This window comes from Furipterus horrens, unplaced genomic scaffold (assembly GCF_987537825.1).
Source record: "Furipterus horrens unplaced genomic scaffold, mFurHor1.1.pri manual_scaffold_3, whole genome shotgun sequence".
Taxonomy (NCBI): domain Eukaryota; kingdom Metazoa; phylum Chordata; class Mammalia; order Chiroptera; family Furipteridae; genus Furipterus; species Furipterus horrens.
The window spans coordinates 105,568,469-105,595,329 of NW_028327173.1; the positions used below are offsets into that span (position 1 = coordinate 105,568,469).

General features: G+C 47.4%; 1 protein-coding gene across 1 annotated transcript; it reads left to right on the top strand.

Moving 5' to 3' along the window:
- Nucleotides 1-16,699: 16,699 nt before the first annotated feature.
- RPP25 (ribonuclease P/MRP subunit p25) lies at nucleotides 16,700-17,924 on the top strand. Its single transcript, XM_090271789.1, has one exon. The coding sequence runs from the start codon at nucleotides 16,889-16,891 to the stop codon at nucleotides 17,528-17,530; it is 642 nt and encodes a 213-aa protein (XP_090127915.1). The 5' UTR covers nucleotides 16,700-16,888; the 3' UTR covers nucleotides 17,531-17,924.
- Nucleotides 17,925-26,861: the final 8,937 nt, after the last annotated feature.

The window sequence follows — 26,861 nt, forward strand, 5'->3', positions numbered from 1 at the left end:
TCTTCATTATTTTTTCACACACGCTTTCAATTTCTTGCTCTTCCTCTTCTTCTTCTGGCACCCCTATGATTCAGATGTTGGTATAATTGTTACAGAACTCCTGAGCTGCTCCAATTGAAAACAAATCCACAGGCTCTTTAGTTAGGGGTCCGATTGCCCGCCGGCGAAAAATTACAACTCTGAATATTATATTTGAGTGGAAAGAGAAATTGTTTATTTAACAGTTACACATATCCTTGCCTCCCCTCTACCAAACCTAACCAGTTTTAGGGGGGTCAGAAACACCGTTTTGCTACTTCCTAGGCACAGTTCAGCTTTACCAGCAGCTGCCAATCACTCAATCTGATTGGCGAGGTCCTTTCTGTGCTGTGGTGTCCTCCAGCTCTCAATGCAGGACCACCTGGATTCTCAGCCTCCTTGCGAACTGTCTTCTTTCTGTAAACCGCATGGATCTCCTCTCCTTCTCCAGAGCACCTCTGCGAACACTCACCAGTGAGGGAGCCAGCCCCAGAGCGTGCCCCCCCTAAAGTGTTCGCAGCTGCCTATATATCCCTGACTGCGTCCTCTGACGCAGTGGGTGTTGCCAATAGTTCTGACCATTGGCAAAACCCCATGTAGGCTCTGTGTGCTTTCCATACCATCACCTGGTTCAAGGCTCCTCCCATCCACCTGAGGCTTTGGATGCATTATAGCAATTTACATAATGAAAGACACCGGCCATCAGCCTCAGGCATGTGGAGGCATTCTGAAAGCTGCTTCCTTCTCCCCATCCCCCAGCCACAAACTCCGGGGATTTTTGGACTCTCCTGTTTCTGTAACATGTTTACAGTTGTCCCAGAGATTCCTAAGCCTCTCCTCATTTTTTTCAATTCTTGTTTATTCATTCTGTACTGGTTGACTAATTTTTCTTTCTTATGTTCCAAATCATTGATTTGAGCACCAGTTTCCTTCCCTTCACCATTGGTTTTGTGTGGATTTTCCTTTGTTTCATTTGGCATAGCCTTCAAATCTTCCCTTATTCGTTTGCCATACTTAAGAATATCTGTCAAGCCTGTGAGCATTTTTATCACCAGTGTTTTGAACTCTACGTCTGTCAAGTTAGCAATCTCCTCATTGATTAGTTCTCCCACTGGAACCTTCATCCGTTCCCTCTTTTGGGCTATACTTCCCTGTCTCCTCATCGTGACAGGCTCCTGTGTTTGTTTGCCTCTGTGTCTTAGGTAGAGCTATCACACTTGTTGTATGGGGTGGAGCCTTAGGTATTTGTCAGTGTGGGTGACCCATTTCACCATGTTGTGGCACTGTATGTGGGGGAGGTGTCTGAGAGGGAACAATGCCGTTTGCTCAGCACTCACCCCTTTTCCAGTCACTTCTACCACTTCTATATGGGACTAGCGCCTCTCTAGCTGTTGCCCTGATCATCATTCCAAGAGTGGGTGAGTCTGCAGACATTCTAGGACCGTGGAGGCCCTTTAAACAATCAGACTTTACTGAGAGACCAGCAGTTTCTGCCTCTGCTCCAACCCCCTATGGTTTGCACAGTCAGAAGCAATGAGGCTTTATTTTCCCTGGTGCTGGAACTGTGAGCTGTGCGGTCTGGTATGGTGCTAGGAGTGCCCCCCAGGTGTCCCTCCCTACTTTTTAAAATGTGTGACTGCGCTTCCACTGGCCTGCCACTGCCAGTGCTGCTGCCGTTACTGCCACCACCACACCACATCCTCTCCGCCCCAGCTCCACCCCTCCTACCTGCCTAGATGAGTATTTTTTTCTTTATATCTTTGTTTGTTGGACTTCCGTGCAGCTCAATTTTTGGAACTTCTGGTTGTCTCTAGTTTTGAGGTAGTTGTATTCCTTCTTAGTTGTGGAGAGAGAGGCAGCATGTCTGTCTAGGCTTCCATCTTGGCCGAAAGTCCTTTGAGGATCTTTTTAATGTCTGGCTTAACAGAAGACAGCTGGAGTCATGTATCTGCTTCTTCATTTAATCTGCTGCAATATCACATGTCATGCAACCTTTGGAAGATTTCACTGTACATTCATGACAGAATAAGAACAAAAATGGCTAATAATGTCTTAATATTGTTATAAAAGTAATTTTGACTTTGCAGGCACCTCTTCTCCAAGAAAGGGTCTTTCAAACTGTTAGGCAGAATAGATAGCAAACCAAGGCAGGGAGGAGGAGGGAGATATGTCCCACCCATTAATTCAGCAGTCCTGAGCCCAGTCAGATAAGATTGCCAGGTGTTCTGAAAATCACAAGAGAAACCATGATAGTGCAGGAGGAGGGGAGTCTTTGATTTCTCTGTGTATCATTTCCACTCTCTGGTAAAGGAAGGCTTTGAAACTGTATGTTAATGTCAAAGTCCAGAGAAAGGAGGAGGAAGGGGTGCCTGGAGACTGGCTACAAGCATAAAACCCATAAAATCCCAATAGGTGGTGCACTGAGACTAGCTGGGTGCCCACTTGCAGCTTTGTGCTCAAGTGTATTTTATAAATAAACTTGCTATTTCATTACCACTACACATGTTGTCTCTTGCCTGAATTTATCTCTTGTGAGGGAGACAAGAACTGAGATGGGGGAACCCCTAACTCAGGTCTCCCAGGGAACAGAGACCTCCAAAGATCTCTGGATCACACTTTAAGAAGCACTCTTCCGGACCATGGACCTGGCGGTGGGTTGCTGACTTTTCACACCTAAAGAAGTCCATCATTCATTCACTCAACAAGCAATATGCACCTACTTGAGTACCCGACACTGTTCTGTGTGGTGGAGATGCAGGTGGGAAGGAAACAAAGTCCTACTCCTCATAGAGCCTTCATTCTACTGGGAGGAGACAGGTAATAAAAATATACAGTTTGCCAAGTGATAACAATTGCCATGAAGAAAAATAAAGCTCACCCTGGTCAGTGTTGCTCAGTTGGTTGGAGTGTCATCCTGCAACCAAAGGTTACAGGTTTGATTCTTGGTCAGGGCACATACCTAGGTTGCAGGTTCCACCCCTGGTCTGGATGTGTACAATCGCTTGTTCAGGCACATTCAGGAGGCAAATGATCAACGCTTCTCTCTTACATCAACGTTTCTCTCTCTCCTTTTCTCTCTAAAAGCAATGAAAAAAAAAATAATGTCTGTGGGTGAGGATTTAAAAGAAAAGAAATGAAAGCCAGAGAAGGCAACATGGATGGAAGGAAAGGAACCATTATTTTAGAGTAGTCAGGGAGGCCTCTTGGAGAAGGTGACATCTGAACAGAGCCTGAAGGATACAGGGCAGAGAGCCAGGGGAATATCAAAGGGACAAGTAATCCAGGCAGCAGGAGCAGCAAGTAAAACAGCCCTGAGGCAGAAGTGTGTTCATCATGTTTGAAAAGCAAGAAGGCTGCTGAGGCCTGAACGGATGAGTGTGGGGAGAGTGGTGGGGATGAGGTCAGAGGAGGGGCTGTGTTCAAGATTTGAATGCACTTTTAAGGACAATAATGGTTTCACTGAACTCATGCCCCTCTTTGAGGCCGCAGATCATATTCTCCAAAAATGGCTATAACAATACGTCTAGTCCCACACACCCTCTCAGACCTTGCCATTCCCCATCAAGAAATGGAGTCTACGTCCTTTCCCCCTGAACCTGAGAAGGGCTCAGTGAGATCCTTAATAAACAAAATGTGACAGAAGTGACACTGTGTGTGGTTTATGCCTGGCTCTCTCTGTATTGGATGCTCACCCTGGAATCCACCACCATGCTGTGAGGAAACCCAAACCAATTCAATAGGAAAGACCACATGGAGAGACTCCCATGTGGCGATCTGAGGCTTTCAGCTGAAAACCAGCAAGAACCAACAGACATGCAAGTGAACAAATTTTCAGATTATTCCAGCTCCTAGCCTTTGAGTTTTCCAGCTGAACTCTCAGACATTGTGGAGAAGAGAGAAGCAATCCTTAATGTGCCCTGCCTAAATTCCTGATCCACAGTATCTGTGTGCCTAATAAACTATTGCTTTACACAACTAACTTTTGGATAATTTGTAATGCAGAAGCTGGTAACTAAAACAGAAGCCTCTTAGCATCCTATTTGAGCTTTCCAAAGAACTGATCTAATCAAGTTAGGCCTGATTAAAATCCTGCAATGATTTCTTAGGCTAAAGACAAAGCTGGTGAGCCCACCAGGGTATTAAAAAGGATTTCAGCGATCACTTGGCCTTCTTCCATCCCGGTTATGACTGGGCAGCTTTGAAATTCAGGCTGATGAGTGGAAGCGATCCCAAAGTAGGTTAATAAGGAGGAAATAATAATAGCCGGGCATGGGCAGTGCCTAATTCCTGACATTCTTCTCCTCAATGAACAGAGACCACATAAACACCAGAGAAAGGCCAGGGTCTCCTACTCCTGTTACTCCCCACCCCTTCCTTCTGCCATAAAAATCCCCTAGTCACGAAAGATTTTTAGGTGAATTTCTTACAAATTTCAAGTGTAGGTTGTAAGCATGGGTCACACTGACCTGCAGGTATGTGTGTTCTAAAGTATGAGTTAGTTGATGTAGTAGACTGTCTATACAGATAGCTGCCATCTCTACAGGCTCCAGTGCTTGTATATGCGGTCAGGCTTTCCACCGAGTTTATTTTGCTACACCTTGAATCTGAGCTGGACATGCATCTTGGTTTAACCAATAGAATGCAGAAGAAGCAATAATGTGTGAGTTCCAGGCCTAGGCCTTATGAAACCTTTAAGCCCCCATTTTCATCTTTTCGGGATGAAGCCACCCAAGAAATAAGCTTGGGCTAGAGACCACATCGTGAAAAACCAGAGGAAGAGTACCCTAGCCATTTCAACCAGCCCAACTGAGGCACCAGATGAGTGAAGCCATCTTGAGTGGTCCAGACACAATCAGACTCCAAGCTGAATGCAGACGCATGAGTGACCCAGCTGACACCACATGAAGCAGAATTGTCCAGCAGAGTCCAGTCAAACTACAGAGGCATTAGAAATATTAAATCTTTGTTATTTTTAGTCACAAAGTTTAAGGTGATTTGTTACCCAGAAAGAGGCAACTGAAACAACTGACAATATTTAAAAACATACAGCTGTCACACAAAACCATGATATCTGGGGTTTCTTTTATTTATTTATTTATTTTAAAACATGTGCACTCCAGGGAAGAATATGAAAGATGTGCCCCAACCAGCAGTGAAGATCTATGGGTACAACAAGACAACTACTTCAGAGAGGGGAGGAGTTCTGCCTTTCCCCATGACTTTTCCCTGGGAGGGGGCAGAAACGATGGGAGCTGGTGACAACCAATCATAACTCTTTCCCAAGGCAGATTCACTGGGCAGGGCAGTAATCAGAAAGTATGTATAATTTCTGGGCAGAGAGAGAGTTTTTCCAGGAATCTTATAAACAAAGTATGTTCTTTTCTCTTCCTGAAATATATAAAATGTATCTTCTGTGACAGTTCGAACAGGTCACCTTGTGCTTTACTTCAGAACAATAGATGGCAGGCACACTTGGTTAACTTCACCTTTTGCTCAAGAGAAGGGAAAACATAATTAATTGTGTGGTGATGACAGGGGGCTGTCGTGGCCATACAGGGGATTTGACCACATAGCTCCTTGAACTTGGAGGAACTCCAAATCACCCAGCTTGATTTGAAGGCCCTATTCTGGACCAGCAGGCTGGAGGATAAAGGTTACAGGGATATTATATGGTAAGAGCTGTTTTTTACTCTCAGTACCCTGGAAAGGAAAACAGGTGACCAACAGAAGAAGGAACTATTTCCTGGCCTCTTCCCAGTGCTCCAAACCCTAGGAGCCTCTACAGCAACAAGATTACGTTGTTAATCGTAAGTCTGACAGAAAGTGATGGTAGAAGGGCTCTATATATACAACATTCAGAAAAGCTGATACAGCCACTCCCCCTTGAAATGAAGCAGAAAATGCTAAGTCACACACAAGCAAAATAAAACCACCAGGTCTGCATTCCTGACCATCAACAAACAGCTCTGGTCATCCCATGGAGGCTGATACCCCGCTCTCTCTATTTTCTGTGCCCCACCTCTGTGTTTGCCTACAAGCTTTACTGTTCAGTAGCTGAGGCCTGGGACAAGGGAATTAAATTTCTGAAAAGTAGAAGTGTTAATCCCATGGAAGTACTGACGGATAACCTGAGACAATTCCAAGAGGGAAGTATTACTATCATTATCATCATTCACATTATACAGGAAAGGTAACTGAAGCACGAAGACCAAGAGCACAGTTAATTAGCAAGTGGCAGAGCTGGGACTCAAACCCAAGAAGCTGGGCTCCAGAGTCCATACTCTTAACCACCCACTAATTGCTTCTGGGTGTTAGATGAGCAGGATTTTGTAAATAGTAGAAAAACTCAGTGCATCCCTGAAGAATAGTCATAATTCTAGGAAGGCATAAACTAAGCATTCTAGCTCTGCCCCAGGTCATACCTGGAAGAGGAAGAGCACCCCTGGTGCCCCCATCCCAGGCAAACACCTAGCAGAGCAGAACTCTACTCTGGAGTACCAGGACCTTCATTATGGGTAGCTGGGGAGGCCTGTAGCTGATGGCTTTCTGCCCTGCTTCCCTTTCCTCCTGCAGGAAGTCCAGTGCCATGATTAAGAACAGTCTCTGGAGCCACACTGACCAGGAATCTAGCTCTACCTCACTTATGAAATGGATAGGAGAGTGCTTGTTGTATTAAATGAGTTAGTACATGTAAGTGCATCGTAGAGTGTCTGGCACGCAGTAAGTCTTAAATAAATGTCAGCTATAATTGGTAACTATTCATGTTACAGAAACAGGGGAGTCCAAAAACAAACCCCAGAGTTTGCGGCTGGGAGATAGGCAGCAGGAAGCAGCTTTCAGGATGCCCTTGCATGCCTGGAGCTAGTGGCTGGATACATTGTTGCAAAGATCCGCTTTACTTCCAAGACTCAGGAAGATGGGAGGGATCTTGGACTGTGGGCTGGTAGGGAAGAAGCAGACAGCCTACGTAGGGTTCTGTGAATGGTCAGAACTGTTTGCAACACCCACTGCGTGAGAGGACGCAGGGGGAGAGAGGAGGCAGGGAGGAAGAGAGAAGGAGCTGCAGACATTTTGGGCTGGCTCTGGCTCTAGGAGGCTCTCTCTCTCAGGCTCTCTCTGGCCCTCACGCCCTCACTCTCTGGCTCTTGTGGGCTCCCTCCATCTGGCTTGGAGCAGGGGTCTCCAGGCGGCTTTAAGAAGAGGCTCTTGCCAGGCTGCTCTGAGAAGGAGAGGAGATCCATGTGGTTTGCAGGAAGAAGGCAGTTTACAAGGAGGCTGAGAATCAAGGCGGTCCTGCATTGAGAGCTGGAGGGCACCACAGCACAGAAAGGACCTCCCCAATCAGAACTGAGTGATTGGCAGCTACTGGTAAAGCTGAACTGTGCCTAGGAAGTAGGGAAACGGTGTTTCTGACCTTCCTAAGACTGGCCAGGTGTGGGAGGGGGAGGCAGGACTTTGTGTAAATAAACAATTCTTTTCCTTTTCACCGAACTCTGGTATTCAGAGTCATGATTCTGGCGGCGGGCAATCGGACCCCTAACTAAACAGCCCGTGGGTTCTGTTTCAATCGGAGCAGCCCAGGGGTTCTGTTACATTCACTCACTCTATCAGCTCCAAACCTTCCTCATAATGCCAGGCGGCACCCAGGGAAGCTGAAGGAGGCCACAACTCAATCCAGGTTCTTGTCACTGCCCAAGAAGGAATTTGAGAGCATAACAAATATTTAGCAAAACACAGTGAAGTTATTAAAGTGGTAGATAGTATGTACTCAAGAAGTGAGAGCGGGCAGCCTTAGAGAATGAGACACATTGGTAGAGTCTGGGTGGAAGGTTTTTCTTAAATGTGGGCAAGAAGGGTGGGAATAAAGTAGTCCTTGACTTCTGGGCTGCTGATGCTGGTGGGGTGACTACCGACAGGGCTTATCCTAGTGCCTCCTCTCCAGATCAACAGATAGTGATTCCTTTTTTGTTTGTTTGTTTTTTCAATTACAGAAAATTGGGAACAGGGAAGCCAGGAACAGGTGATCAGTGAAGGACACATTTGTGTTGTTCCAACTAAGATGGAAAAGGGGAGGGGTAGAACTTGGGGCCTTTGTTCCCTATTCTAACTTTCCTGCCTCATTCTCACCCCAAGGTTCTCAAATATTCTGGTTCTTTTCTTTTTATTTTTTTATTTTTATTTTTTATCAATTCTCACCTTGGAATTAAAAGAATAATCTTCTCTTCAGAGGTCAAAACTTATCCAAAAGTGGAAACAATAACAGAGTATTTCAAGCATCACAGCAGGCTCTTAGGAAGGAAGTCTTTTGGGGACAAGCACTCTCCTGGGAACTAACTTTTCCCAAGTGAGTGACTTTTAACTATACTGGCATCTGGAGTGTGAAAAGGAGATGGAGAATTAGTGGTAACACCCAACTCTTGGGGAAATGGAGGAGCACAAATGGCTTCTTTTGCAGCCCCTTCTCCTCCTACAGACCCCTTTTCTCACTCATTCTAGGCCCAGCATATCCCCTGTCCTCCTCTCTCCCAGGATTCAGATGACTTGGTCTGTTTGCTAGGAAAGCAACTGAATTCCATACAAGGTTAATGGCTTTTGTCCCCAAATGGCACCGCTCACTGGATCTGCGATGCAAACTCCTATTCCCCAACCATAAGGCCAGAGCCAGCATAGGAGAAGCCTGAAGGAAGAGGCTTGGCTGGTGTTGGGACTCCTAGGTCCTGTCCTGGCTGGCCCAAGGGGAAAGCAAAAACTGGGTGAGACATGGTGAGGAGGCTGGACTGGGATGGAGAGAAAAATGGTTAGCTGGAATCACTGCCCCAGGACCTGGGACTCAGTCTAAGAGGTATCTGGCCTGGACAGGGACTCCTAGATGGCAGATCTCTCTCTCAGGCCACGTTTACCTCTAGGTATCATGCTTAGCATTGTTAAATTTACAAAGAGCCCTAAGAGCCATAATCCCACTCAACCTTCAGGAGAGTCTTGTAAAGTGGTGACTTCTCTTAAGGCCATGGCCAAAGACTTGAAAATAATCTCAGAAAAATCGTCACTCATGCAGCATTTAACATTTATTAAGTGCTTGCTGTATGCCAGGAAATAAATCAGGCTCTCCTGTTCAAGGTCCTTCCACATATTTGCTTCATTATGTTGATTCCTGATTTCCTCTCCTCCAAAATTTGCCTCCCAAATACTCACCTTCCATTGTGGTTTTTTAATGTTGGAAAATCCTTTGATAATTCAAGAAATGGAACCAATTCCCCTTCAGAGGTGGCTCTAAAAGGCACTGTGGCAGACTTCCAGCCAAGATGGAGGTGTAGGTAGACATGCTGCATCTCCCTCCACAACTAAGAGGGAATACAACTACCGCAAAACTATAGACAACCAGAAGTTCCAGAAAATTGAGCTGCATGGAAGTCCAACAAACAAAGACATAAAGAAGAAATACTCATCCAGACAGGTAGGAGGGGCGGAGCTGGGACAGAGAGGAAGCGATATGGAAGCAGCTGTGGCAGCGGCAGTGGCGTGCTGGGAGAAAGGGAGTAACACATTTTTTTAAAGTAGGGAGGGACACCTGGGGAGCGCTCCCAGCATCACACCAGGCTGCACAGCTCACGGTTCCAGCGACAAGGAAAATAAAACCTCATTGCTTCTGACTATGAAAACCAGTGGGAACTGGGGCAGAGGAAGAAACTGCTGATCTCTCACCAGAGTGTTTGTTTAGAGGGCCCCCACAGTCCTAGAATATCTGCAGACCCACCCACTCTGGGAACCACAGCCAAAGCAACAGCTAGAGAGGCATCAGCGCCATATGGGAAGCAGAGAAAGTGCCTGGAAAAGAGGCGAGTACTGAGCAAGCAGCATTGTTCCCTCTCAGACCTCTCCCACACATACAGCACCACAATGTGGTGAAATGGGACTCCCCCCACACTGATGAATACCTAAGGCTCCACCCCTTACAACATAATAGGTGCGATAGCTCTAACTAGGACACAGGCAAACACAGGAGCCTGTCAAGTTGAGGAAACAGAGAAGTACGGCCCAAGAGAGGAAACAAATCAAGGTTCCAGTGGGAGAACTAAGCGACAAGGAGACAGACAACGTAATAGACACAGAGTTCAAAACACTGATGATAAAGATGCTCACAGATTTGACAGATATGCTTGAGTATGGCAAATGCAGAAGGGAAGAAGTGACATCTAGGCTAAGTGAAACGAAAAAAAGAAATCCACACAAAACCAATGGTGAAGGGAAAGACACCAGGGTTCAAATCAATGATTTGGAACATAAGGAAGAAATAAACAATCAGTACAGAAGGAGAAAACAAGAATTAAAAAAACGAGGAGAGGTTTAGGAACTTCTGGGCCAACATCTGAATCATATGGGTGCCAGAAGGAGAAGAGGAAGAGCAAGAAATTGAAAAATTATGTGAAAAAGTAATGAAGGAAAACTTCCCTAATTTGGCTAAGGAAATATACATACAAGTCCAGGAAGCACAGAGTCTTGAAGAAGTTACACGCAAAGAGAACCACACCAAGACGCATTATAATTAAAAAGCCAAAGGTTAAAGGAGAGAATCTTAAAGGTAGCAAGAGAAAAGAAGACTTATACAAAGGGGTGCCTATAAGACTATCAGCTGATTTCTCAAAAGACACTTTGCAGGCAAGAAGGACTGGCAAAAAGTATTCAATGTGAAGAAAAGCAAGGACCTACAACCAAGATTACTCTATCCAGCAAAGCTAGCATCTAGAATGGAAGGGCAGATAAAGTGCTTCTCAGACAAGGTAAAGCTAAAGGAGCTCATCATCACCAAGACATTATTATACGAAATTTTAAAGGGACTTATTTAAAAAAAGAGGATCAAAACTATGAACATTAAAATGACAACGAACTCACACTATCAACAACAGAACCCCAAAATAAAATAAAATGAAAACAAAAACAAACTAAGCAAACAACCAGAATAGAAGCAGAATCATAGATATGGTGATCCTTTGGAGGCTTAGCAGCTGGGAGAGGAAAGGGGGAAAAATGGGGGAAATGTGCAGGGACTAAGAAGCATAACTGGTTGATACAAAATAGACAAGGGGAAGTTAAAAATAACACAGGAAAGAGTGAAGCCAAAGAACTTTTATGCACGACCCATGGACATGAACTAAGGGGGGTAGGATTGCTGGAGGGAAGGGGGACATGGGGCGGAGGGGGACAAAAGGCAAAGAAACTGGGACTACTGTAACAGAATAATCAATAAAATATACTTAAAGAAAGAAAAGACACTGTGGCTTCCTGCTTGTTCATGTTCTTATTCTCCTCCCACCCCACCCCGTTTGGTCTGGGGGAATCCAGCTGTTATGTTAGGAGCAGATCTCTGGAAAGATCCATATGGACAGTAACCAAGGCCTCTGACCAATGTGTAAGTTTGTGAGTGAACCCTCAATGGACCCCAATACCTTCACAGTGACCTCACAAGAGGCCCTGACCTAAAACCAATCCTATCAGCTGTGCTTGGTTTCCTAGCCTTCAGAAACTAAGGTCATGAACGTTTTTGTGATAAGCTGCTGAGTTATGGGGTACTGTTTTCATTTTTTAAATTTTTATTGTTTTTTTTTTCCATTAACCATTTATCCCCCCTATACCCTCTGGGGTTATTTTTGTGCAATAGTGAATAACTAATACATCTTCCCCAATGTAGGAATCCTTTTCTCTCCCCTCTACTGGGCAGCTCAAATCAGGTGAGGTAGCAAAAATGTCAGAGCACCTGCATTCAAATTCTGTAGTTGCTGCTTTCTAGCTGTGGTATATTGGGCAAGTTACTTAACCTCTCTGTGCCTCAGTTTCCACACTGTTAAACAATGATGGGAAGGAAGATTGTAAAGACCAATCAGGAAATAAATCTGTGAGAGTACCTGGCCCAATTTGGGACACTTGGTGCTTGCAGTCTGAGTACCCTCTGGTCCCCTCCAACTTTCCAGTTCCTGACTCCTTCGCATGCTTCCAAGCTTCTGCTGGGAGAGGCTGGGACTTTGGGAGCTCATCATCCTTATGAAGTAGAGTCTGATCCATGATGCAACTGCTTTCTGTTCTGCAAGCTGGACCAGGGCTAGAATGGAGGTAGCTTTCTGCAAAGCCCCTTAGAGACTGTCTGATGGTAGCTGATGTTCGTTCTGACATAGTACCCCCTTCCCCTGCCTCCTGCTACATGCTGCTTCCTGGGACAGGTTGTCATCCTGACCTGGTCAAGCACGCAAAGTAATTTCTGTATCTGGTGGCATTCACATAGTAGTACCTGTGACTATCCCCTCTTTACCCTGCCAAGATGCCCAAAACATGCCTTGTATGTAAGTTTCCTTAATAAACTCTCTTAATTACCAGACTGGAGTGGCCAGCCTTCTTCTTCAGTCTTTTCCCTGCCCTCCACTTAGGGAAGTCGATTTTCAGTCTCTGGGTTTTTCCCTGGGTCTGTATATATACAAACAATCCTCTTCTCACCAATGCAGACAGAGGAGGAAGAGACTTGCCCTGTGTCATGGATTTTCTGCCAGTCTTGGGGTGAAAGGAGACTTGTCCATGAGAGGGAGGATGTACCATTAGAAAGGCACATAAGCCTGGCCCATGCAGAGTAGGAACTGGGGGCTGTGTTTAGCCAGACTTGAGCTCCAGCCTAGCCACCCTGCCACCTCCCCTTAGGGGGAAAGAATTGTAATTTGCTACTCATTATTTCCTAGAATGTTAGGAAAACTGTCATTTTCAAGGCTTTGCCCATTTCCTTTCACCAGCTTTCTTTCCCTCACACCTCCCTTTTTAAATTTATCTCAATCACAAATATTATATGGAAAATATTAGCCAACATTTCCCAAGAGCTTGCCAACCAAGTTTCTAATAATGTTACATCTCTTGCAACCACTTTATGAGGCAGGTTCCTATGTTAGCCCCATTTATAGCTAAGAAAACCAAGGCACAGGGGTTAAATAATGCTCAAGGCCACACAGAGGCAAAAGAAGCTAATAAAGCTCAGGCTTCAAAGTCAGTATCTCACTGACACATGCAGTTCCAAGGCTCTGTGCTAAATTTTGTTTTGAGGGGAAGAGTACCAAATTACTTTTAAGTAATGGTGTAACAGAACCCCTGGGTTGCTCTGATTGAAACAGAACCCATGGGCTGTTTAGTTTGGGGCCTGATTGCCTGCCGCCAGAATTATAACTCTCAATACCAGAGTTTAGTGAAAAGAAAAAGAATTGTTTATTTGCACATAGTCCTGCCTCCCCCTCCCAGACCAGGCCAGTCTTAGGAAAGTCAGAAACACCGTTTCCCTACTTCCTGGGCACAGTTCAACTTTACCAGTAGCTGCCAATCACTCAGTTCTGATTGGGGAGGTCCTTTCTGTGCTGTGGTGCCCTCCAGCTCTCGATGCAGAACCGCCTGGATTCTCAGCCTCCTTCCTGTAAACCACGTGGATCTCCTCTCCTTCTCAAAACTGCATGGCAGAGTTTCTTAAAGCAGCCTGGAGGCCCCCTCCTCCAAGCCACATGGAGGGAGCACATCTTAATGCAGCCAGGAGGCCTCCCTTAAAGCAGCCTGGAGAGACCTGCTCCTCCAAGTCACATGGAGGGAGGATGCCCCAAAATGTCCGCAGCTGCTTATATATCCCTGATTGCATCCTCTGACGTAGTGGATGTTGTAAGCAGTTCTCACCATTCGCAGAACCCTACACAGGCTCCCTACCATCTCACAGTCCAAGACCCCTCCCATCTTCCTGAGCCTTGGAAGTTTCAAAGCGGATCTTTGTGCAAGAAAGTTTCCAGCCACTAGCCTCAGGCATGTAAAGGCATCCTGAAAGCTGCTTCCTTTTTCCTATCTCCCAGCCGCAAACTCCGGTTTGTTTTTGGACTCTCCTGTTTCTGTAACAATAGTACAAATTAAAAACGTTAGTAGATAATTTGGATCTGTGCTGAATTTTGTATTCATATTTAGTAGTTCTTAAATAGGTCCACAAAAACTGGGTGTGGCCTCAGGGATAACAGATGTAGTGTGCTGCTTTCTTGCAGATATTTAAAAATACATTTATACCTATAAACACGCACACATGAAAACAGCCCCACCCCACCCCCTTTAAAAATACTTGTGGTGCCCGACTCTCTTAAAAAGTCTTGACTGTCTTTCCACATTACTAACAGTCGCGGGGCATGCTCCACAGATGCTCAAAATTATTCACCCACCTTTCCAGAATTGAGCCCTCCACTACTCTCGCAACCGCGACCGCCCCTTCTCCGGGATTCCTCCCGGAGTGTTCTCCCTTCACCGGATCCTCAGCCTCCTTCCCTCCCTCACACCTGCCCCGTCCACCCCCACCTCTTCGCTACCTCTACAGCGGCCGCGTCACTGGACGCCCATGAATTTCTCCTGTCCTTGCCCCACCCGCCTAAGGCACGACGCAGCCCATCTCTCCCCTGCAATGGCTCCTCTCCCGCCTCCCTTCCTCCCGGCTGACCTCGTTACACTTTCAATACCTTCCATTCTCGGATCCTTCCGTGCCCTTCCCCCGCGCGCCTTCCGGCCCCCAGACCGCAGCCCCCAGCCCTGCGAATCCGCAGGACCGCAGGAGCTCCCAGCCCGCGGGCTACGACGCGTGCAGACAGGGTAATGAAAGGCTTCAGCGGTAATTAGCGACCTGGCAGCTAATCATCATGTACATTTACATTTTAAGTGCTGCTAGGCGAGCCGAGAAGCAGGGTACCGAAGGGGGGGGGGAAAGGGGGTGGTGCAGGCCTTTCGACGCTCTCCCTGCACGGACTCGGGAGCGAAGTGAGTCCAAGTCTGCAGCTGGCTGCAGGGGTCGGGAGACCGCGCCTCCCAGGACCAGCCCAGGCAGACGCACTGCGTACCTCCCAGCCCCCTTCCTCCAAACTGCAGCCCCCTGCCTGCACCCCGTAGATGGACAGCTCGTTACCTAATCAAACCCTTCGCAAGCAGCTTCCTAACGAATGGGACTTTTTCTCAGGCCTAGGCGAAACTGCCGCTCTTTAAGTCTCACAGCTACCCTGACCTTACAGAGCCTGGAGTTTCCCGCACCGCGCCGCGCCACGCGCTGCAGACAGCCTTTGTGTCTTCTCAAGGCTGCTGTGCCCCTAGTTCCTCCTATAGCTGTTCCTCGTGGGGTCCGCACGGGCGCTGGCGCGGGATCGAAGTCCATGTTCCCAGTGGAACGTGCCCGGAGGGCCCCTGATCCCAGCGAGCAAGTGTTTCGGGTTCAACTGTCCACCAGCTCAAGCCACTCCCAAGGGGCGGTCACGGTGTCAACACCGGGTTCTTAACAGCAGGGACCGAGAGCTAGGACTTACAGGGTGCCGAGGAGGTAAGAGCGCCCGTGAGAAGGGAAAGGAGGACTCCGACAGCCCCTCTCAAGACTGGGACCCAGCTCCTCCAGGCACTGTCACGCCGCCAGCACTCTCAGGGTTGCCCGCCCGTCCCAGCTTTCCAGGTGCACTCCCACCCGGCCACACTCCCTCGTAGTCACCGCCATCTAGATCAGGTCTGCGCCACGCTCTTAGTTCTGACTATACGGTGCGTGAAGGGAGGTGGGAAAATGAAGGGTGAGGCGCTGGGGCAGTTTAGGGAGGGTCCAGCTCCTTCTCCAACCCCTTCCCTCCCTTCAGCCGCCCTTCAAAACTAACCTCTCCTCTGTCTCCACTGTTCTTCTCTTCTGGAAGGAGATGGGGGCCGCCCTCTCGGTCCTACGCAGTTCGCGGAGAGGGGTACCCAGTAGCCTCATAATACCAACAAAGCTTCAACTTCCCACCTCCCTCCTTTTTCCTCTCTCAAAACCTGCCTTCGCCCAGTTTCCTTTTTGAGAAAGGATCCCAGAGGTCTCAGGGTGTTAAAGCTGACTGACAACGAATTCCATCAGGGGAGAAGGGGAATCCAAGTTAGCAGAGAAGCATGCCTGTCTTACCTTTAAGAGTACACCGCTAAAAGTGGACTTTTAGGCAGGGATGGAAGGAGCTTAACTCCCCTTGAGAAGGGAGCGCCTGATTCTCCTCCCATTCATCCCAGGGAACAGTCTGGCCCACAGACTCACTCCCCACTCCCCAGGGGTGTCCGAGGGTCAGGTCGGATAACCTCCAGCCCCGTCAGGCGCGGCAGGACTAAGACCTCAGTCTCCGGCTGCCCTGCGAGGACCACGCTGCGACGTTTCGAAGCCAGCGGCTCCTGCACTTGCTGACCGTGCACGTGCACAGTCCGTCCTTGGGGCGAGTATCCAGGTTCCGGAACAGAAAGAACGAAGTTGGGGGATGTAGTTCCCAGAGCAGTGGAGGAACGAGGCTCCGCATGCCGCTTGTAAATCTCTCCTTGGGAGGGAAGAAGGTGCGGGCCTTCATTGGAATGCAGAAGGACTCGGAGACCCCGCTTGAAGCAGTATTTGCACTGAAACGCAGTTTTTATTTAGGTTACCGCTTTTATAAAGTTTGGCTCGGGAAGGACTGATGACAATTATAGGGGAACTTCGCCAACGAAGTCACCCCCTGGTGCTGCCATTACGCGCCACAACGCGCGCCGCTCCCACGCCCCTGTAGCAGAGTATCCCGCTGCCGGGATCTGGGAAGCGCGTGGAGTTGGGGCGGGGATCAGCTGGCCGAGTTAGGGGCGGGGCCTGGCGGCAGGGGCGGAGCTCCAAGGCGGGGGCCTCGGCTAAAGGCGCGGAGCGCAGGGCGCCTTGAGCACTGTGTAGAGCTGCTACCGCAGGAGAAAGGTGGAACGCAGTGTGAAAGCGCTGGCCTAGCTCGCCCGCCAGCCTCCCTGCTGCTCCCTCACCATTGCTTCTGCCGGTCCTTGCTGAGTGCGACGGGCAGCCATGCTGCCCCAGGGCTGAGGCGGCTCCATGGGGAGGCCCGGGATCCCGCGGTCCCGGCAACAACGGCGCATGGAGAACTTCCGTAAGGTGCTCTCCGAAGAGGCGACAGGAGGGTTTGGGACCGAGGGGGACAGCCCCGGCTCCGGACCCTTTGCCGACCTGGCGCCGGGCGCCGTGCACATGCGGGTCAAGGAGGGCAGCAAGATCCGGAACCTACTGGCCTTCGCCACGGCCAGCATGGCGCAGCCAGCCACACGCGCCATAGTCTTCAGTGGCTGTGGTCGGGCCACTACCAAGACCGTCACGTGCGCTGAGATCCTCAAGCGCCGCCTGTCAGGCCTGCATCAGGTCACGCGGCTGCGCTACCGGAGCGTGCGCGAGGTGTGGCAGAGCCTCCCGCCGGGGCCCACGCCCGGGCCAAAGCCTAGCATGCCAGGCGCCAGTCTCAGTGTACTTAAGAACGTGCCCAGCCTCGCCATCCTACTTTCCAAGGATGCACTGGATCCTCACCAACCCGGTTACCAGCCCCCGAGCCCGCATTCTGACTCCTCTTCCCAGCCAAACTCCACGACCTCCAAGAGGAGCCTAGGGGAACCTGCTGCTGGAGAAGGCTCCGCGAAGCGGTCACAACCTAACCCAGGTACTTCCGAAAAGGACAGGACAGCCTGAGAATTCCCGGTTCTGGGCCAGCGCCTCAACCTTGAGACGCACTTCCTGCTGCACAAGCCTCGGTCTTCTGGAGCTCAAAGCCTGGTGTCAGCATATCAGACTGCCATCATGGACCCCACAGACACAAGAGATGCTTCATGGTGCAGTTGCTCCTCCACTTGAGTTTCCCGAAGACGCTGAATTCCACCTTCAGCTTTGCTGAGCCATACTGAGACTTTCATCAGGGAGGGAATGGTGGGCAGTGGGACTCTTGAGCCTTTCCCAGAACCCACAAGGGTTAAAGGCACCCAGCATTCATGGGGCGGGGGTGGGGGGAGCAAAGGAGAGCTCTTGGAATCACCTTCATCCACTGGCAGCAGAGGGCAAGGGGTGAGAAACCCAGTGCTTGGGGGCAGGAGAGTCTGAGTTGAAGAGAGCTCCATTCTACCCCTCACCCCAGGACAGTTTACCTTTCTAATTCTCCTTCTCTTGCTTTAAAAGAGCATCCTGGGATCATGTTGTCTGTCAGAGGCTCTAGCTCTTTCAACATTACCCCTTTCCCAAGCTGGCCCAGAGGGAGAGACCCAGGATAAAACTCTCCATGCCTCCTCCCTTGAGCCCAGTAGCTGGAATGTTGCTTCCAATAAAACAAACACAAAAATGGCTCTGTCCCCAAATTTCCCCTGTCTTTGCCTGTGCAAAGACAGCTCTGAGGTGCCTACTTGTGTCTCAGTCTCCTCCAGTCTGGGATCCATAACCTTTGGAGTCTTCAGGGTCAGGCAGAGAGAGACTGGACCGATTCAGAATGGTGCAAGAGGGACATCCCCCAGTCCCTGGCTTCCTCTCTCTCCAGCCCTCCATGACTGCCTCTGGCCTCAAGGGCCTGTGGCTGTAAGGAGGCTTGTCTCCCCCTGTGCATTATGCATTACCACTAAGGGAAAGGGAGCAGTATAATGCTTTTCTGGGAGGGGAAGGAAATAGAGCATTGTAAATGCCCCTTGGGGGCATCACTGCCAAGAGTGGCAGACCTTGCTAGGGACCCTAAACCTGCAGCCTCCTGCCAATAGGCTGAGCCTTAAGCAGAAGTCTGGCACAAAGACCTACATCCCCATGGGTAGGATCTCCCCCTTCACTGCTCTCTCTGAGGAAGGACAACACACCCTTCCGAGAGGGGGAGGAGAAAGATTGAGCACAAATCCACTGCTGGTAATTACTATTCAGCAGAGAAGCTGGGACTTGAGCTGTGAATCACTGCAGGCTCCCTGATAAGCTGCTGCCTCCAGCCCTACACAACTGTCTGCTGAGAGATATCAGCCTCATAAGCCTCTCTGCCCAACTCGAAGTCAGCTAGGGGAGTGGGGAGTGCTGTGTGCTGGAAGAACTCTAGCAAATGAGGGGGGGGGGGGCACATAGGTCCAGGATCTCAGAAGCACACCTTACCCCATGCAGCTCAACAGGAGGAGATGGGAAAGAACGTAAGTCACTTTGCTGGCAGAACCCTGAAATAAATCCTTCTGCTAGTGACAAACAGGTAGGTTTCTGCAGCTAACACAAGTTCCCCCTACCCCCATATCTCTGAGCTTTGGATCAGTGAGCCCTACCATCTAGATTCCGGCACTGGTTGCCTTCCTCAATTTATTTTCTTGATGAGCCCCTGGGGAGGGTCAAGGAGGTTGGGTGTGTTTGCTGACACTCTCAGGGGTGGCCCAAAAAGGGTAGAAAGAATGTAAATTATCCTAACCAAGGAGCCCTGGGATGCTCCTGGGATTCCACATCTAAAGTAAATCATAAAACTTGGAAAAGGAAACTTAAGGGAGACTGGTCTTGGTTCTGGAAAAGAGCCAACTCTCCAAAACCACTAGTGCCCGAGGTCCTGATTGCCAGTCACAAGGAATATGCAAGCAGAGGCTTTCCCTTCTGATGGCTTGAGTCAGGTAAGTCCCCTTCCAGCTTGAAAACCCCTCCTGGGGTGTGAAGAGGGGAAGGGCATGTTGTTGCCCCAGAGTGTTAACTTGCTCCCATGGAGGGCTGTTTCTGCCTCCAATGCTGGAAAGCAGGTTATGAAACTGACTTTCTTCACCTCCACTCTACCCCAGAAGGCTTGGTTCCTGGATTTTTGGTCAGTGCTCACGGGTGCCAGTGGAACCTAGCACCCACAAGCACCCCATTCCTGCCTTACTGATGCTCTGGCCCCACTGAACAAGGAGCAGACTCCAAAGGAAGATGGTGTATATCCATGTATACCTCCTTCAAGGCTGAGGGGGGACCCTAAGAAGTGCTGGAATAAGGGGATTGGGGAAAATTGCTAGTGGAGCACCTCAGAGACAGCCCTCTCTGGGAAGCAACTAATGGCAGAATACAAGAGGGTGGGAAGCCCCTCTGTGACCCCATCTTTCTAAGAGTGGCCTCTATCCAGAGTTTCCTGGGCTCTGCCTTGGGGCACTTGTAGGCCTGGGGTGGCAGTGAAGGCTCACACCCACAAAACTGTCAGGTCACACAATCGGAATCCATTTGTGAACATAAGTGTATACTCATATAATCCACAGGCAGAACCTGTGGTCAGATGGGCAGTGGACCTTCAGCAGGGCCTTGAGGGACTTCATTGTTATTGTGCCAGTCCCAATCTAGGCATGGGGTGGGACTGGGGAGTAAGAATCACAGAATAATCATTGTTTCTTCCTCAAGGAGGTCCCAATCTAGTGGAGAGAGAGAAAGGAAAGTTACAACACAATGCCATGGTCGTGGGAGAGGGCAGGATCTCTGAGAAGGGACTCTTAATTCACCTAGAGGGGCTGATGAAGCTGGTTCCTCAAGGGCCAGAAAGTCTGGGCAGGGAATCCCAAGCAGACCAAAGAGAGGTGGTGCTATGTCTGGTGTTGAGGCAGCCTCAAGCCTGAAGGACATAAACATCTGAAGGATACATGGTAAGAGGTAGGTGGGACTGGAATACCTGGTGGGAGCCAAGCCAGAGGGAAGCCACAAAGTCGGGGAGTGCCCAGCTTTGTTTGGTATTTGAGAATGATCCCTCCAACACCTGTGTAGGTAGGAAATGGGTTAGAAGGGGCCTGACTGGATCCCAGAAGCTCCAGGGAGGTAAGAGATGAGAGAGCCGTAGCAGGGCCAGAGATGGGGACAGACGTGGTAGTATTTCACTGCCATTACAGCCAGGACAGGAGGGTTTCTCCTTGTAGCATTAACCTTAGCCCTCATTAGCATGATCCTCTGGTTGTCAGTCACCCCACTGAATTAGTAGCTCATGATTGAATAAATCCTACCTGCTTTACTCCCTACCCAGCTCCTGGCATACAGGAAGCCTACAGAGAGCTGGTGGCAAAATGAATAGACTGGCTGAGCCAAATTTCTGAACTGTTCTGATGCCATAGCAAAGTCCTTAACCATCCAGCCTCATGGACAATGGCCAGATCTTTCCCTATCCTCACCACAGCATTTCTTCCCATCTGGACCCTTGAATCCTTCCTGCTCTTTAAAAAGCTAGTTCACCATGGTGATTGGGTTTCTATACCCAACTTGAGGATTCTGGTGGGATTTCTGACACCTCCTGACTACCACAGGTATTGTGAATTGAATTGTGTCCCCCAAAAGATATGTTAAAGCCCTAACCCCTGGTATCTGTGAATGTTACCTTATTTGGAAATAGGGTCTGTACAGATGTGATTCATATGTAACACAAAGTCATACTCAAGTAGAATGGGTTTCTAATTCAGTATGACTAGTGTCCTTATAAGAAGAGAAGAGAGAGGAAAAAACAGCATGTGAAGATGGAGGCAGATTGAATTTATACAGCTGCAAGCCGAGGAATGCCGAAGATTGCCAGGAAACAACAGAAGCTAAGAAAAAGGCATGGAACAGAGTCTTCCCTAGAGCATTCAGAGACAGTGTCATACTGCTGACATCTTGATCTTGGACTTCTAGCTTCCAGAACTATGAGAGAATAAATTTCTGTTGTTTTAAGTCACCCAGTCTGTGGTTTTTTGTTACAGTAGCCTTAGAAAACAAATACAATAGGTATTCTCACCACCTTCAGTGGAAATAGGGAAAAGGAATGTGGAGTGTTTGCCAAGGTCCTTCTTATCAGAATTTCTAGTCCTGAATGGAGGAAGGCTCTCTACTCTGCAGGCAAATGTAATAATGCCTGCTGTCCGATTGAACATATCATTGGCTTTAGAGGAAGAAAGGCTGACAGTGGTTTGAGGCAAGTTAAATCTCCGAGCTTAAGCTTTCTTGTTGGCAAAGTGTTCCAGATTGCTGTGGGATAAAGGATATAATAAGATCAGGCTTCCTAACATTGGTTTATCATCAGAATTACCTAGGACACTTGTTAAAAATACATGCAGATTGCCTGGGCTGAACTCCAAACTGACAATATCAGAATTTCCAAGAAGAACCTGGAAATAGGCATTTTTTAAAGATTTTATTTAGCCCTGGCTGGTGTGGCTCCATGAATTGAGCACCGGCTTGCAAATCGAAAGGACACGTGCCTGGTTTGCAAGCCAGGTCCCCAGTTGGGGTGATGTTTCTCTCATACATTGATGTTTCTCTCCCTCCCTTCCCTTCTCTCTTTAAAAATAAAATATTTTTTAAAATTTCTTTAAAATCTTTTATTTATTTATTTCTAGAGAGAGGGGAAGGTAGGAAAAAAGAGAGGGAGAGAAACATCGATGTGAGAGAGTAACATTAATCTGTTTTCTCTTGCATATGCCCCAACCAGGGACTAAGTATGCACCCTGACTTGGAATAGAATAGGCAACCTTTTGGTTTGTGGGACGATGCCCAACTGAGCCACACTGGTCAGAATGAAATAGGCATTTTAATAAGGTCCTCATGTAATATTTTTGTTTCTTAGTTAATTTTATTTATTGGATTCCACATGTGATTTTGATGATTAATCAAGATTGAATATTCCCTAACATAATATAAATATGGAGTGGTACCCTGGTTCCGCTGCCTTGCGGCATACCTCTTCAGGGGAAAGGCTAAGGGAGTAAACCCCGACAGAAAATCCGGAGCCGGAGTCCCTAAGGCGGTTCGACGTTGTAGTCAACACCGGCAACTCCTGCGGCGCACCTGAAGCCAAGCTGTATTGACTCCGTCTTTCCCTTGGACCCTTCAGCTGCGAAGAGAGGGGGGGTCTGCTGCATGGGCAACAGCAGACCCTCCATATCACCCTGCCCAGGCTCTGTAGCTTCAGCTTCACTGGAGAGGACACTCCAGCGTCATCACAAGATGTCGATTCAACACGGGAGGAGACAGATAGCGTGTCACTCCCGAGTTGGACTGCACAGCCATTCTCGGCGGTGCAGATAGACTCCTAAGAAGCTACACCATCGTCTCTCGAGACGGACGGCTGCCGACGACGGTACCCTGGTAAGAGAGACACTAAATTAAATTCCCCTCTCCTTTCTTTCACATTCAGCCACAGTTTAAACACTATTGTGGAGAGGAACTCAACTATTAAAGAAGCGTTTTTGAGTTGCCACCACCGAATGAAGTGCTGGGAGAGCATCTTGGTTCAGGGAGCTGAGAGGTAGAGAAAGAACCTTTATGATAGCAAATGGATTCAGAGCACAAAACTGCTGCCATGGGCCTGGTTTCCTGAAAGAAACAGGGTTGGGGGTCCAGCTCAGACAGCTACAAAGGCTCAGCTTTCTTTGTTTAAAAAAAAAAATTGTAAGGATGTAGAAAAATTGGAATCTGCATACATCATTGGCAGGAATATAAAATGTTTCAGGCTAGCCTTGGCTAGTGTGGCTCAGTTGGTTGGAGCATCATCCCATAGCCAAACGGTTGTGGGTTTGATTCCAGTTGGGGCACATGCCTATATTGTGGTTTCAGTTCCCAGCCCCGGTATGTGTGATCCCTGGTTCATGCAAGTAGTGGAGGCAGCCAATTGATGCCTCTCTCTCACATCGATATTTCTCTCTCTTCCTTCCTCTCTCTAGAAGCAGTGAAAGAAATGTCCTCAGGTGAGGATAAAAGTTACTATTTGACCTTTATAATACTACTAGATAATTGCTCAAAAGAATTTAAAACTTATGTCCACACAAAAATATATACTTGAGTGTTCATAGGGACATTATTAATAATAGCCAAACAGTAGAAACAACCCAAATACCCATAAACTGATGAATAGGTGAACAAAATGTGGTATATCCATATAATGGAGTATAATTGTTCCATAAAAAGGATGAAGTACTGATTCATGTCACAACAAGGATGAACCTGAAAACATTATGTTAAGTGAAAGGTGCCAGATGCAAAAGACCACATGTCATATGATTCTGTTTACATGAACTGTCCAGAATAAGCAAATCCATAGAGACAAAAAGTAGATTAGTAGTTGCCTAGGGCTGGTGGGGTTGGTGGGTGTCATTGAGTATGGGGTTTCTTTTTGGGGTGATGGAAATGTTCTGGCATTAGATAGTGATAATGGTTACACAACACAGTGAATATACTAAAACCACTCAGTTGTACACCTCAAAAAGGTGAATTTTATGGTGAGTTACATCTCAATAAAAAAAAAAAAAAAACCCTTTTCACAACGGAGTTCTATGTAGCAGAAAGAAAGAAGGAACTTCTACCATTTGCAACAACATGGATGGAACTACAGAGAATTATGCTTAGCGAAATAAGCCAGGCAACGAAAAATACCTTATGCTGTCACCTATTACAGGAAACTAATGAACAACACAAACAAATGAGCAAAATTGAACCAGAGCTATGTAAACAAGAAGTAGACTAACAGTAACAAGGGGGGGGTGAGGGAGAGAAAGGGGTAAGAAGGGGAAGGGTCCAGTCAAAGAACATGTATAAATGATCCATGGACATGGGCAACTGAGTGGGGACTGAATGTGGCGGAAGGGAGTGGCAGGGTGCAGGAAAGCAAGAGGGGAAAAAAGTGAGACAAGTGTAATGGAAAAACAAACAAAAATTTTTTTTAGTGGGGGAAAAATGAAAATATGAAGAATGGAAATGCCAGTTCAGTGAATATTAGGACAAAAATTTTCCTTCACGTTGTATATTTTTCTCCCTATCTGATCCCTCCAGAGTTTGGCATTCTAAACAAGTAATGACATGTTTCTTTGCATAAAACTAATAAGACAAGTTGTTAATAGAGGTTCTTATTTTTTTTTTGACCAAGTCTTTGAAAAAAAAACAAAACCCTTTAATGATTTTCTAATCATAAAAGTACTAATTTAGGAAATTACATAATAAAAAAGAGAGCAGAAAAAAAGAAAAGAGGTGAGAGAGAGAGAGAGAAAGAGAAAAAGGAAGAAAGGAAGGAAGGAAAGAAGGAAGGAAGGAGGAAAGAACAATCAGAGCCCTCTTATTTCTATTGGATGGCAGGCCCACAGGATTGGATCACCTTTGAAGGCTGCTTCCTTCTGCTATCCCTTATCCCTGATTCTCAGATGATCCATGTGGTATGTTTGCCCACCCAACCTCCATGCCTTGTCCCGCATCTTACAACCTTCCCTGCCTGGAAAAAGAACTATAATTTCACAACAGGAGCATACTTGTTCTAGAAAATAAGATTTATTATTTATTGAGTCCTTACTGTGTGCCAACCAGGACATAATGTTTTACATACATTGTCTTAGGTAATCTATGCCACTAACCTATTAGGGAGGTTCTATTATTATTTCCATTTTATAGATGAGGAAGCTGTGGTTCAGGAAATTGGAGTAACTTGCCTAATGGCATAAGACAGAGCTATAATTCAACAGGAGCAAGAACGTCCTTCTCTCAAATGCCTTCTCTTGTTAATTCCCTTTTTCAAAGCAATCTAGTAAGTAGTGTGATTCCCATCATTGGAGGTGCTCAAGTAGGGACCTGAGGAAATGAAAGCAATGTAAGATGAGTCAGACAAATGCCCTCAAGGGCCCTTCCAGCCTTTAAATGGCAGGATTAATTATTTTTCCCAGTGCATGCTTCATTCCTACTAAAGAAAATAGAGCTTTTGTTGAACTCGCACTTCCCTTTACTAGACATTCAAATGGTGTAACAATGTCTTTGTCCTCACAAGCTCCTCAAGAATATCATCCCTCTCCCTCTGCACACATCAGAGGAAATGCCTTATCACAACTCTTCCAGGATGAAAGCTCTGGTTACAGCAGGAATCTGATAGGCTGATCAACTGGTGGTAATGACATACTTGAGGTGTTATAAGTCCAGCTGCTGCTTTTCCAGAGGGAGGAAAATGGTAAGAAGAGATTAAAGACCCTGATGGCCTTGGGCAAGAGCCAGGATATGGTCTAAACCCATCCAGGAAGCAGCACTCACTAGAAGCAGCAGAAAGGCCTGGGACTTGGGGGCACAACTGAAGGCAATTTGAGAACAAACAGAAACCCCCACTTTGCCCCATTGATGTGGTAGATTGAATTAAAAGATGGCCCCCAAGATTCAAGCTCCTGGTGCTCATGTCTTGTCTCATCGAGGCAGAATCTGTGAATTTATTGGGATATCACTTCCAAAATTAGGCTACTAAGTCCTTTACTTTTTTTTTCTTTAGTTTTTATTTCATAATCATAAACTTAACTCTGCAATCCAGCTAGACTTGGAAGGGGTAAGGAAAACATGGAACCCATGAACTGCAGTGAGAGCATGAAGATCATAGAACATTCCAAGCAGATGGGTATGAAGGGGTACTCTCCTGAGCTACAGAAAGGATGGTGTGGTAGTTAGATAAAACACAAACCATAGAGTTGTCCATATTCAGTAATGGTGATCTTGCTGGTCTTGCCATTCCTGGACTCAAAGTGCCCTATGGCTGCCACAATATCCATGCTGTCTTTCACCTGGCTGAAAACCACATGCGTTACATCCAGCCACTCAGTCTTAGCCATGCAGATGAAGAACTGGGAACCATTTGTGTGTGTCCAGCATTTGCCATGGACAAGATGCCAGGACCTGTGTGCTTCAGGATGAAATTCTCGTCATCAAATTTCTCCTCATAGATGGACTTGCCGCCTGTGCCATTGTGGCGTGTGAAGTCCCCACCCTGGCACATAAATCCCAGAACAATTCGGTGAAAGTGGGAACCTTTATAACCTTTATAACCAAATCCTTTCCCCCCAGTGCTCAGAGCATGGAAGTTTTCTGCTGTGTTTGGAACTTTGTCTGCCAACAGCTCTAAGGAGACGTGGCCCAAGGGCTCACCATTGGCAGCAATGTGAAAGAACACAGTGGGGTTGACCATGGCTGGGCGAGGGAAGCTCTGGGGTAACAGCCTCTGCAAGGCCTTAATCCCTTTACTTTGAGTTAATCAAAAGGAAGGTTACCTTGGATGTCTGACCTAATCAGATGAGGTCTTTAAAAGAGGGTGAAGTATCTC